Raw genomic sequence first — 13870 nt, forward strand, 5'->3', positions numbered from 1 at the left:
GTACAGGACCCGTAAATCTTGCAGTCAACTTTCTTGTCTTTTTCATTTTCATCTAACAGTTATCATCTGACTGTTTTACACGTTGAACTTTATTGACTGCTGTTAATTGAAAGGGGTGGTGGCAATAACACAAGGCATATACTGTATATCTGAACAAGTTTAGGTTGTTTTAGAGTCTAAGATGCCACTCCAGCCCAAAGAGCAAAGTGTGTTTCTTTTCCTTGAGATTAGCAAAAATATGTGTTTTTATTGTCTTTCAGTTCCACAACTTGTTTATGGAGGAAAATTAGATTTCTTGGTATTTGACTACCTCTCTGAAATCACTATGTCTTTACTGACTGCTGCAAAAGCCAAGTCACCTGTAAGTAAACCCATAGTTTTGATTCTGTAATCATTAATCATTTTCCATCTTATGAACTTTTATCATACTAGTATTTTCTCCAGCCCAACAATCTTTAGATAAGATAATGTTCTAATTTGTTTGGGAGTGAGGTGGAAATTCTAGTCATTGCTGGTTTGAGATAGGTATACGGAAAAATCTCTTATACCAGATTCAGATCATTCCCTTACCTATGTAGAAAATGCCCTTGCCTATGCAGAAAAGGGAGTCAGCTTCTGTTACATAAATTAGTCATCTTAGTGAAAGGAGGATTTTCTAAGCTTTTCAGACGTACAAGTGAAGAAGAGTAGCTGTCACATCTCCATTGCTTTTAGTGAGACATCTTTCCATATGTGGCGTGGTTAGTAAACATCAGTGGAGTGGTAGATCCCATTACATAGAACATAATTGCTTTTACATTTTACATACATAATTACATAGAACATTACTAATTGGTTTTCAGGAAATAGCAGCTTGCATGTACAAGCAAACAAGTTATAAACATGCTATGGGCCAGCACGCCACTAATTTGGATCAAGTACAAAATATTCTATGGTCAAAGCCACGTTTAACAATATCCTGCTGTGTCCAGTTACAGGCCAGGAGCAGGTGCAGTATCTATGCAGAATTGCGGCAAAGTTTCTGAATCTGTAGTTTTATGCAGGATTGATACAAAGGTTCTGTATCTTTACAGTAGCTACAGTATCTCACAAAAGTGAGTACACCCCTCACATTTTTGTAAATATTTTATTATATCTTTTCATGTAACAACACTGAAGAAATTTCACTTTGCTGCAATGTAAAGTAGTGAGTATACAGCTTGTATAACAGTCTAACTTTGCTGACCCCTCAAAATAACTCAACACACAGCCATTAATGTCTAAACCGCTGGCAACAAAAGTGAGTACACCCCTAAGTGTAAATCTCCACAAGCATGGATCCACAGAGTAGCTAGGTTAAAGCATGACCCAGTGAGTTTGTCACAAAGTAGAGATGCGACGGGAGAATTTGTATGATTCAGATGACTGTGTCATTTCCCCAGAAGGCCTGGCCCTCTTCCAAGAACACAAGTTCCAAAGCGTTCAAGTTTTGGAGCACTTGTCCCGTCGATATCGGGCTGTGAGAATAAGGTCCTCCATTTTATTTATGTCCTCGACCTTTCTAAGCCACAGGTCTACGGTCGGTGGATGTGGGGATTTCCAGTAGAGGGGAATACATACTTTGGCAGCATCAAGGAGGTGACCGATTACAGACCTCTTATAAGTGTTTTCCGGGGTTGTGGAAGCACAGAGGATAAAGAAGGCGGGGTCGTCTGGAAAAGGACATTCCGTGAGTTTCTGTACGAATTGGCGGACATTTCTCCAAAAGTCTACAATCTTGGGCTTGACCAGAAGATATGTAGGAGAGTTCCTCCATCCCTCTGGCACCGCCAACATAGGTCGGACGTTGCAGGGAAGAATTTATGCAGTAGCGATGGGGTTCTGTACCACCTCAACATAATTTTGTAGTTGGTTTCTTGAATTTTTGTACAGGTGGAGGATTTGTGTGTAAATCTGAGGATACAATGTCATTGGCTGGGGTTGAATTGACGACTTAGCTCCTGTTCCTACCCAATCCGACCCAGAGGTTGGTAGTCCGCTGGGGGTGCAATCAACAGGTTGTAGTTGAGAGCGAGAGTGTGTGTGGTAAAGCTCCAGTCTCTGTACAATATTCTTCTAAGGTCGTGAGGGGTTGGCTAGGGTGATTGGGAGGCAGTACAGACCATAAGAAATGGTGGAGCTGAGGTACTCTTAAAAAATCTTAGCGGAAAGGGCCCACGCGGTCCAAAAGTTCTGTTATGGTCTTCCAGCGTCCTCCGGCTTGGAAATGAGAGGCTTGGAAAAAGCCTGAGCTGATCAAATTTTGAAATATCGCATCATGCAGTCCCAGAGCGAACAGAGGGTTTCCCAGTATAAGGATTGAGGGAGAGTTTCGGGGTGAAAGAGAACTTGGGAGAGAAGATGTGCGCAAACCTGTGTAGTAGGACCGATAAGAGGATGTCGTTTAATATTAGTGGTTAGCAAGGGTTTAGTGACACTTTAACCACTTCATGCCAAATCACATACCTGTATGTCATTTGGGTGAAGTGGTTATATTGGAGTGATGCCTACAGCTGCAAGCATCACCCCTGTACCAGTTTTTAGAGCTAGTGGTTGTCTCTCTCATGACAACAGCTGGTGTGGCTAATGAGCCGCTCGGCTGTTATTACAAGGAGTTCCCTCCTGCCGCTCTGCCAGGGTCTCCGGAACGACCATCTGCCATGTCCGCTGGCTGTGTGGTGTCCTGAACGAACCCGGAAACTGCTTTGATCGGGTCTCCGATGTAAAAAGGGACGTCACAACTTCCGGTTTACTCAACTGCCAATTGCGCCGATTAAAAATAATTGTCAGTATTCCAAACGCTGATTTTGGTGTTTTGAATACTTTGAAGTGCAAAGGAGGGATTTGGGGTTGTTTAGATCAGTGGTCATCAACCCTGTCCTCAGGGCCCACTAACAGGCCAAGTTTGCAGGATAACTGAAATACATCACAGGTGATATAATGCTGCTCAGTGATTGCAGTATACTAGTCTGCATCTCGCCAAGGTAATACATAAAACCTGGCCTGTTAGTGGGCCCTGAGGACAGGGTTGATGACCGCCGGTTTAGATTACCTGTCAGCGCCTATTACTGTCACAAGGGATGTTTACATTCCTTGTGACAACGATAAAAGTGATCAGATTTTTTTTTAAAGGGACAATGTTAAATAAAAAAATAATAATAAAATGAATGAGAGAAAAAAATAAATTTTAAAGCACCCCCGCCCCCGCGAGCTCATGCACCACAGAAAACACATACGTAAGTTGCTCCTGCAAATATAAACAGTGTTCATATCACACATGTGAGGTATCGCCGCGATCGTTAGCATGAGAGCAATAATTCTAGCAAAAGACCTCCTCTATAACAGGTAAAATTTTAAATGTTGCATATGGAGCTTTTTAAGTACCGTAGTTTGTCACCATTCCACAAGTGCAGGCAATTTTAAAGCGTAACATGTTAGGTATCTATTTACTCAACATCATCTTTCACAATATGCAAAAAAAAAAAAAAAAAAAAATGGGCTAACATGTTTTCTTGATTTTTTATTAAAAAAAGTGTATTTTTCCCAAAAAATTGTGTTTAAAAGACCGCTGCACAAATACTGCTTGACATAAAATATTGCAGTGACCACCATTTTATTCTCTAGGGTCTTTTCCAAATAATATACATATTGTTTGGGGGTTCTAAGTAGTTTTCTAGCAAAAAGTACAGATTTTAACTTGTAAACAACAAGAGTCAAAAATAGGCGTGGTCCAGAAGTGGTTAACCACTTCCCACCCACCATATAACAGATTTACGTGTGCAAAGTGGTTAAGTTATCCCGACTGGATGTCATATGATGTCCAGCAGGATAAGCTGTGATTGTGCACCTGCGGGGGCATGCAGCGCAGCAATCGGTGGGGTGTGTTAGTCTGACACACCGCATCACCGATTTCAGTAAAGAGCCCCTGATGTAGGCTCTTTGCCATGTGATCAGCTATAAGTGCCCATCAGTGCCACCTATGAGTCCCCATCAGTGCTGCCTATCAATGCCCATCAGTGCTGCATATTAGTGCTACCTCATCAGTGCCCATTAGTGAAGGAGAAAACTTATTTACAAAATTTTATAACCGAAGCAAAGAAAAACTTAGTTTTTGGTCTTTTTTAAATTTGTTTAGCAAAAAATAAAAATCCCAGTGGTGATCAAATACCACCAAAAGAAAGCTCTGATTGTGGGAACAAAATGATAAAAATGTTGTTTGGGTGCAGTGTTGCATGCCCACGCAATTGTCATTTAAAATGCAACAGCGCTGAAAGCTGAAAATTGGCTTGGGCAGGAAGGGGGAAGTGCCCTGTATTGAAGTGGTTAATTTACTTAGGAAGTGGACATATTTTTTTTTAAGATTCAGGATGGGCAATACATCTTCCAAGAATATTGATGAACTACTAATGTATTAAAGTATTATACTTCTTGACTTGCCATACAGTGGATATCAAAAGTCTACACACCCCTGGTAAAATGTCAGGTTTCTGTGATGTAAAAAATGAGAACTTTTTCCACCTTTAGACCTCATGCACACTGGACGTTATTTGACGTATTTGCAGCAGCTGTTTTTGGCTGTAGACGTTTTCTTCTACAGTCATTAAACTCTCCGTCATGTTATCCTATGTGTCCATGCATCCTTGACTTGGCAATATTTGCCCACTCTTCTTTGCGAAAACACTCCAAATCTGTCAGATTGCGATGGCATCTCCTGTGCGCAGCCCTCATCAGATCGCCCCACAGATTTTCAAACGGATTTAGGCCTGGGCTCTGGCTGGGCCATTCCAAAACTTTAATCTTCTTCTGGTGAAGCCATTTCTTTGTTGATTTGGATGTGCATTATGCTTTGGGTCATTGTCATGCTGAAATATGAAGTTCCTCTTCATGTTCAACTTTCTAGCAGAAGCCTGAAGGTTTTGTAGCAATATTGACTGGTATTTGGAACTGTTCATAATTCCCTCTCCTTGACTAAGGCCCCTGTTCCAGCTAAAGAAAAACAGCCCCAAAGGAGGATACTGCCACCACCATGCTTCACAGTGGGTATGGTGTTCTTTTGGTGATGTGCAGTGTGATATGTTTTTGTGCCAAATATATCTTTTGGAATTATGGCTAAAAAGTTTAACTTTGGTTTCATCAGACCAGAACACACTTTCCCACATGCTTTTGAGAAACTTCAGATGTGTTTTTGCAAAATTTAGCAGGACTTGGATGGTTTTCTTCCTAAGAAAATGCTTCCATCTTGGCACTCTACCCCATAGCCCAGACATATGAAGAATACGGGAGATTGTTGCCACATGTACCACACAGCCAGTACTTGCCAGATATTCCTGCAGCTCCTTTAATGTTGCTGTCTGCCTCTTGGCAGCCTCCCTGCCCAGTTTCCTTCTCTTCTTTTCATCAATTTTGGAGAGACGTCCAGTTCCTGGTAATGTCACTGTTGTGACATATTTTCTCCACTTGATGATGACTGTCTTCACTGTGTTCCATGGTATATCTAATGCCTTGGAAATTCTTTTGAAACCTTCTCCTGACTGATACCTTTTACTGATGAGATCCCTCTAATACTTTGCAAGTTCTTTGCGGACAATGGCTTTTGCTGTAGGATGCGACTAAGAAAATGTCTGGAGAGACCTACTAGAACACCTGTACTTTATTTTGGGTTAATCAGAAGCACTTTAAATGATGGCAGGTGTGTACTGACTCCTATTTAACATCAGTTTGAATGGGATTCCTTTATTCTGAACACAGCTACACCCCCAGTTATAAGAGGGTGTGCACACTTATGCAACCACATTATTTTATTTTTATTTTTACTTCCCTCCACCTAAAAGATCTCAGTTTGTGTTTCATTTGAGTTGTACAGTTTATAGATCACATTAAAGGTGGAAAAAGTTCTGAAATCATTTATCTGTGTCTCATTTTTTTTACATCACAGAAACCTGACATTTTACCAGGGGTATATAGACTTTATATATCCACTGCATATGATACTCCAATTCTGGCCATACACTGGGCAATATAAACCAAAGAAATGGGGTCTTTTGTGGGCTCATGTACCTTCAGCTCCCCCCCCCCCCCCCCCCAAAAAAAAAAAGATTTCTGCCATCCCTAAAAAGGCTGGGGTAGAGCAATGGAATGCAGCTAATGCACGTGTATATGTATGCTCCATTGGACTTTTGTTGGCGGAATTTCGACCAGCAAAAGATTGAGAGCAAGTTCTCAGTTTTTCGGTTGGAAATCGTTCCTCTCCAAAAATCCATTCGTGTGTATGCAATTCCGCACGCAAAAACTCACGCATACTCAAATTCAACTTCGAGACGGAAGCGATCAGTCTGGTAAAACTACCGTACTTCGTAATGGACATAGCACATTCGTCCCGCTGAATTTGTTTTAATAGTTTAATGCAGCGCAAATTGTCTCTCAGCAAACTTCTACTAATACGAGATTAGCAGAAGGAGCCCAAAGGGTGGCACACTGGGTATTGAACTTCCTTTTTCTAGTCCCGTCATACGTGTTGTATGTCACCGCGTTCTTGAAGGTCAGAATTTGGTGTAACCGTGTGTATGCAAGACAGCTTGAGCGAAATCACGTCAGAATTCCCGTTGGAAAAACCATCAGAGCTTTTTCCGACCAAAATTCCGATTGTATGTACGCAGCATAAGAGTAGTGTTCGGTGACCGTTTTAACGATCAGTTTCACTTATTACACTTTAAAAAGTAGCGAATATTTGATCATCCTTATATGTTTTTCTTATTGTACCAATTTGCAGCTCAACAAAAATTTTGTTTTCTTTTGCATTTCCAGAATTTAGGATTCGCTCCAGACTTTGTGCATACGGCTATGGCACCATATCTTAAAGATATTCATAAATCAGGTACTTTTTTGGCTTCCTTATGTTTGGTATTTTAATTCAGCATTGGTCTAAAGAATATAAATGCTGTATAATTACATGATGAAGTGTACTAAGAAAACCTTCCAGCAACACATCTTATTTATTTTTAGTAAACATTCCCCACACAGTTGGCTTCCTGTTCTATAGATCATTATCCAATTCTCATCTCATCCAGGAAATTCCACGTGACAATCCTGATGTGTATTTTTATTAGCAGACCCCTTGCGGATGCCTCTGGCTTGCCAATGTTCTTTCATCTGCAATTTTATCACTGAAATGTAGCATCCGTCAGTTCCCCCTACTACTCCTTTTTCTACCAACATGTATGCCTGATCTAAAAAAGACATGTTTGCAGTTGTGTGAGGAGATCTGACCATCCTCAGAGCTGAACTTCACGCGCAAGTCTAAATACATACACCCCTCACATTTTTGTAAATATTTTATTATATCTTTTCATGTGACAACACTGAAGAAATTACACTTTTCTACAATGTAAAGTAGTGAGTGTACAGCTTGTATAACAGTGTAATTTGCTTTCCCTTGAAAATAACTCAACACACAGGCATTAATGTCTAAACCACTGGCAACAAAAGTGAGTACACACCTAAGTGAAAATGTCCAAATTGGGCCCAAATTGTCATTATATTGTGTGGCCACCATTATTTTCCAGCACTGCCTTAACCTTCTTGGGCATGGAGATCACCAGAGCTTCACAGGTTGCCACTCCTTCATGGCGACATCACGGAGCTGGTGGCCAGGGCAAATGGGCTGGGGGAGAGCGGGCAACCCTGCCGTGTACCATGGGACAGACTAAAAGGAGAAGAAATCCAGTTATTTGTATGGACTATCACTCTAGGGGCACTGTATAGTAATTTAATCCCATGTATGAATTTAGCTGAAGGACCTACCAGAGATACGACCATTCTACGGAATCAAAAGCCTTTTTGGCATCTAAGGAAGTAACAACTCTAGAGACTTTATTGTCATGGGAAACAGACAGGCTTAAATAGAGTCGCCTGATGTTTATGTTGGTTCCCTTCCCCGAAATAAAACCGATCTGGTCGACATAAACCAGGTCCTCAATTACCTGGGATAAACAATTAGCCAGGACCTTTGGAAAAATCTTGGCATCCACGTTTAGCAGGGATAGCGGTCTATACGACGCCCAATCCGGCAGGTCCTTCCCGGGCTTAGGAACCAATACAATCACAGCTTCATTCATAGAGTCAGGCAGGGCCTCTAGGAAACTATAGTCCGAAAGAAGGGAGGTCAATTTAGGAGCAAGAAGTTACATAAAATTGCTGTAGAACTCAGATGGCAAGCAATCAGCCCCAGGGGCCTTACCACCCTTCAACCGTCCCATGGCCAATTGAACCTCCTCCAGGGTGATGTCCGCATCCAGCCTCTTTCTATCTACTGCAGCTAATGTTGGGAAAGAAATAGGCTCAAGAAAGGAGGAGAGATCGGAAGGCGAGAAATCAGCCTTGGAGGAGAACAGGTCCTGGAAAAACTGTAGGAACTGACATTTAATGTGGTCAGGAGCTGTGTGGATGTTGTTATCTATGTCCCTAATAGAGCTGATAGGGGTGGATGGGATATCTCCCTTAGCCAGCCAGGCCAGCAGTCTACCATTCTTCCCCCTGAATTCAAAAACCTTTTAGGCCAAGTACAGGAAAGCCTTTTTAGTCTGAGCTACTCTATGGGTGGACAACTCACGCAGCCTCCCTCCGGAGATGTGAAATTTTAGAGATGTATTCCCCCCAGCCCATGATTTAAAGGAATTCCCATAGCACAGACAAAAAGGCAGTATCCTGATTGTCTGTCCAATAGTTTCAAATAGAGGCAGTCAGAGGTTCCATAGCCTCCACTCAGATGGTCAGAGCAAGGGAGAGGCACAGGGGGGCATGGTCATATATGCCCCTGGGAAGCACAGACTCGCCCTGGACATACTGCAATGTGGTTTTGGATGCTAAGACCAGGTCTATGTTAGACAGGGTCTTATACGTGACAGAGTGACAAGTGAATTCTCTTGAATTTGGGTGCATGTGTCTCCAGACATTTGTAAGGGCATAGGTGTCAACCCATTGCCGGACGTCAGGAGAGTCACGAGCCGAGGAATGCAGCCTATCCAGGGCCACACACGGAAACATGTTAAAAATCACCCATAAAATAGACCATATCACTATCAAATTGTAACAGAAGTTTCATAATATGATGCAAAACCTGAACCGAGGCCGAAGAGGGGACATATACCCCCACCAGTACCACAGTCTTGTCATATATGTGAGCGTAAACAATTACATATCTTCCGCCTGGGTCCATTTTGACTTCAGTGAGCCGAAATGGTAGGGGTTTTCTGACTAGGATGCTGACCCCGTAAGTATATATATATATATATATATATATATATATATATATATATTAGGGCTGTGGAAATTTAAGATTAATTCCTAGATTAATCGATTAATGTTTTTGATCAATCAAAATTCTTTTGATCGGTACTCACCTCTCCACCGGCTTCCGGGTCTTCAGGGAGTTCCGTCGGAGATCCGGTGACGTCACGGACATTGACGTCACTAGACTCCTCCCCCTTAGCTGTCTTTTGGCAAGTCAAAGTTTTAGCTCCCTTCATACATTTTCTATAGGATTAAGGTCTGTAGGCTGACTAGGCCACTCCATCCCCTTATGTGCTTCTTCTTGAGCCACTCCTTTGTTGCCTTGGCGGTATGTTTAGGGTCATTGTCCTGCTGGAAGACCCATCCAGGGCCCATCTTCAGTGTTCTCATACAAGATTTTACAGTACATGGTCCCGTCTATTGGTCCCTCAATGCGGCAAAGTCGGACAGTAACTTTTTTTTTTTTTTTTACTAAAAGGAGAAACAGTTTATACAAATTGGCCTGTACCTTTAGCAGGGAAAGAGCTTCAAAGCATCATGTTTCTACCTTCATGCTTGACTGTAGGAATGGTGTTCTTAAGGTCAAAGTCAGCATTTTTCTTCCTCCAAACACGGCAAGTCGAGTTCATGCCAAAGATCCAATTTTGGTCTCATCAGATCATAGCACTTTCTTCCAATCCTTCTGAATCTTTTAGATGTTTATTGGCATGACAGTACATGTGCCTTCTTGAGGAGGAGGACTTGCCGTGTTTGGAGGAAGAAAAATGCTGACTATGGCTCTAAGAACACCATCCCTACAGTAAGTCATGGAGGTGGAAACATTAGGCTTTGGGGCTGTTTCTCTGCTAATGGTACTGACCGACTTTGCCGCATTGAGGGGCCAATGGTTGAGCCCATGTATTGTAAAATCTTAAAAGAAAACCTTCTTCTGTCAGCCATAAGCCACAAAAAACACACAGCAAAAATGTTGAGGGGTGAGTTTGATGGAAGAGGATATCTCTAAGTGCTAGGTGGCCAAGGGGAGCAGGTTATGGATATGTAAAATGAGCATTTAACGGTACACATCTGTGAAAGCTGGCTCTCCAATTTAAAAATACATAAAATATATATATAATATAATTTAATTTAACTTAATTTAATTTAACTAATAATAACAATAATTTAATTTAACTGATTTAAATGATTTAACTGATTTAACGTTCGACCTAAACTTCCCACTCTTACTGATCAAGACCCAGGCCCTGTTAAACTCTTGGCAAAAAGGCCTGCATTCATGGTTTGGCAGATGTAACTTGATTAAGATGTGCATCCTACCCAAATTTCTGTACATACTACAGGCACTTCCAATCTCAATCCCCTTGCAGTACTTTAAAAAAGTACATACGCAATTCAATACTTTTATTTGGGCAAACAAAAAACTGCGCTTTCCCCGTGCCCTCCTGTCCCTCCTCAAGTTGAATGGGGGCCTGGTGGTTCCCGATGTGAGGAAATACTACCAGACAGCCCATTTGGGCAGGATCATTGATTGGTGCCATCATCAGGAATATAAATTATGGACACGTCTGGAACAAGCCCAAACACATGTCCTGCTAGGAAGCGCTATATGGTGCCATGAACACCTGTCACCAAACTTGAAGAAACACCCAACTATAGGTACAACAATCCGTTTAAACACTTGCTATCCGTGACTGAATCACCATTATTTCCTATTATAGGAAACCTTCAATTCACCCCCGGGATGGACCCCCAAATTAGAGACATGCTTTACACAGCCAACCACACAAGGGCACAACACTTTTTGATAAACGGATCTTGGGCCACGATAGAGACACTTACATGCTCCACAGGTCCAATTAAGCTGCCATTCTGGACCGCTCTCCAATTAAGATACTACCTCACATCTATACTGAATCCACAACGTTTTAATAAGCCGTTAAGCACATTTGAGGAACTCTGTACGACAGAGGATACCCTTCCGAAAGTGTTGTCTTTGATGTACAGTCTCTTGATTTCTCCAGCGGAGGACATGACGTTGAATTTCATTAGTAAGTAGGAAAAAGACCTGGACCGTACTTTTACATTGGCCCAGGTTCAGCGCATAATTATGTTTACCTTAAAATCCTTCATCTGTACTAAGGTACAGGAGACAAATTACAGGCTCCTAACAAGGTGGTATCTCACCCCATATGCTTTACATATCCGGTACCCAGAGGCATCTGAAATCTGCTGGAGATGTCAGAGAGATAGAGGCACGATTTTACATGTGTTTTGGTCCTGTCCTAAACTTACTTTTTTCCGACCAAAATCAGGGAAACCACTCAGAGTACAATATTCCGGATGATCCGGCCTTTTTCCTATTGCACGTCTCTACCATGTTGGAAAAATTATACAAAAAGTTGATTGTACGTCATCTATTAAATGCTGCCAAAGCATGTATTCCACTTTGCTGGAAGAACCAAACACCGCCAACAATGGTAAGCTGGATTCAGAGGGTAGAAGATGTCAGTAAGCTGGAACACCTAGTGCTTTCTGCGAGACACCAACAAGAAAAATATAACAAGACATGGGCGATATGGAAACTATTTATTCTCTCCCCAGAGGGCATTGCCCTCAGGGCTTCCTAATAGAACAGACACTTTAATAAATTTGTACCTTTGGGCCGTCTTGAATCAACCAGGGCCCTAGCCTATCCCACCCTAAAAATCTACCCCCGTTCTGCTTTCATTCATCCCCCCTTTCCCCCGTGCCCCCCCCTTTCTCACCTTTCCTTCTTTTTGTTGTTAGTGCAAGCATACAACTAGTCCACAAGCTGGAGGTTAGAGATGGAAAGAGGAGGGGGGAAATAGGAAAGCAAATGTGAAATGCATAAGATGACGAAAGGAATCCAGGGCTCCTTACCTAATCCCTCAGACAGATAAATATACCGTATATACTCAAGTATAAGCCGAGATTTTCAGCCTCTTTTTTTAGGCTGAAAGTGCCCCCCTCGGCTTATACTCGAGTCACCGCCGTCTGTCTACCCGATCAGCGTGTCGAGCAGACAGACGGTGGCCATTCCCCTATTCAAAAGCCGCGCCTCCCTGTCTGTGATAGGCGGAACACTCAATTTCCCAGCAGTCAGTGGTCCGCCTATCACGGACATCCGCTCATCCTCATACTACGGACGAGGATGAGAGGATGTCCGTGATAGGCGGAACACAGACTGCTGGGAAATTGAGTGTTCCGCCTATCACAGACGGAGGCGCGGCTTTTGAACAGGGGAATGGCCGCCGTCTGTCACAGACGAGAAGAGGTGCGGCGATCCTGGCATGGCCGCCGTATATGCAGAAGGACACAGGCTCAGGACACAGGTAGGCTGGACACACAGGGCTGCACACACAGGGCTGCACACACAGGGCTGCACACACAGGGCTGGACACACAGGGATGGACACACAGGGATGGACACACAGGGCTGGACACACAGGGCTGGACACACAGGGATGGACACACAGGGATGGACACACAGGGATGGACACACAGGGATGGACACACAGGGATGGACACAGTGATGGACAGGCATGTCTCACCCTCGGCTTATACACGAGTCAATACGTTTTCCCATTTTTTTTGTGGTAAATTAGGGGCCTCAGCTTATATTCGGATCGACCTATACTCGAGTATATACGGTACATAGATAATGTACATATTAATGTATACTTTACCACCCAACATCAACCTAACAAAGAGGCAATATCTGTAACAAAACTGTATGCTCATCTGTAAATATGAAACTTGACTGCTAAGGAATGCATTAAGGTATAAAATGTTTAAATTCATAGTGGAAGTTGCCCCTCATGCAGAAATTCACTGAAATGGCAACAAAAATATATTCTGGTGAAAATACTGTGGTTCTGAAGTGGTTTATGAATTTAAAGCACATTTAGTATGTTGAGTTTGTGTTCTAAAGTGATGAGTAAGTCTGAGCAACCCAGTAATGCTTTTTGACAATACCAGCACTGCCAGATTGCAGATCCATATATATGATGTTCCTATTTTTGTAATAGGTATTCGTGTGATCAGTAATGCGGGAGGAACCAACCCCCTGGCCTGTGGTGCTGCTTTACAAGAAATAATAAAGAAATCAGGTCTGGATATGAAAATTGCAGTTGTTACTGGTGATGATTTAATAAAGCAGGTGAGCAATTACATTTCTAGCAAAAACAGTTGCTGCAATTCACTATGAACAATATTTTACTGCACAAATCTGACTGTCCTCCTTTAACCATTTCAGCTCCGGAAGAATTTATCCCCTTCCTGACCAGGCTATTTTTCCGATACGGTACTGTTTCGCTATAACTGACAAAGTGCGGTTGTGCGACATTGTACCGAAACAAAATTGTTTGCACAAAAGGTATAGCGTCTACAAAGTAGGGGATAGATTAATGGCATTTCTTTAAAATTTGTTTTACTAGTAATGGCGGTGTTCAGCGATTTTTATCATGACGGCAACATTTTTGCGGACAGATCGGACACCTTTGACACTTTTTTGGGACCAGTGACATTTATACAGCGATCAGAGATAA

At 42.3% G+C, this 13870-nt stretch overlaps 1 protein-coding gene across 3 annotated transcripts in view; it reads left to right on the forward strand.

Moving 5' to 3' along the window:
• The window catches only part of LOC143975087 (uncharacterized), a 161331-nt gene that overhangs the window by 24775 nt on the left and 122686 nt on the right, over positions 1-13870 (forward strand). For all 3 annotated transcript variants that reach the window (XM_077477078.1, XM_077477079.1, XM_077477080.1), the window contains exons 3-5: positions 261-361; positions 6823-6892; positions 13352-13482. In XM_077477078.1, the coding sequence (XP_077333204.1) occupies positions 261-361; positions 6823-6892; positions 13352-13482 (302 nt within the window). The remainder of the gene's footprint in view (positions 1-260; positions 362-6822; positions 6893-13351; positions 13483-13870) is intronic.

This window comes from Lithobates pipiens, unplaced genomic scaffold (genome assembly GCF_037356315.1).
Source record: "Lithobates pipiens isolate NorthernLeopardFrog02 unplaced genomic scaffold, aLitPip1_a1.2 Scaffold_13, whole genome shotgun sequence".
NCBI lineage: Eukaryota > Metazoa > Chordata > Amphibia > Anura > Ranidae > Lithobates > Lithobates pipiens.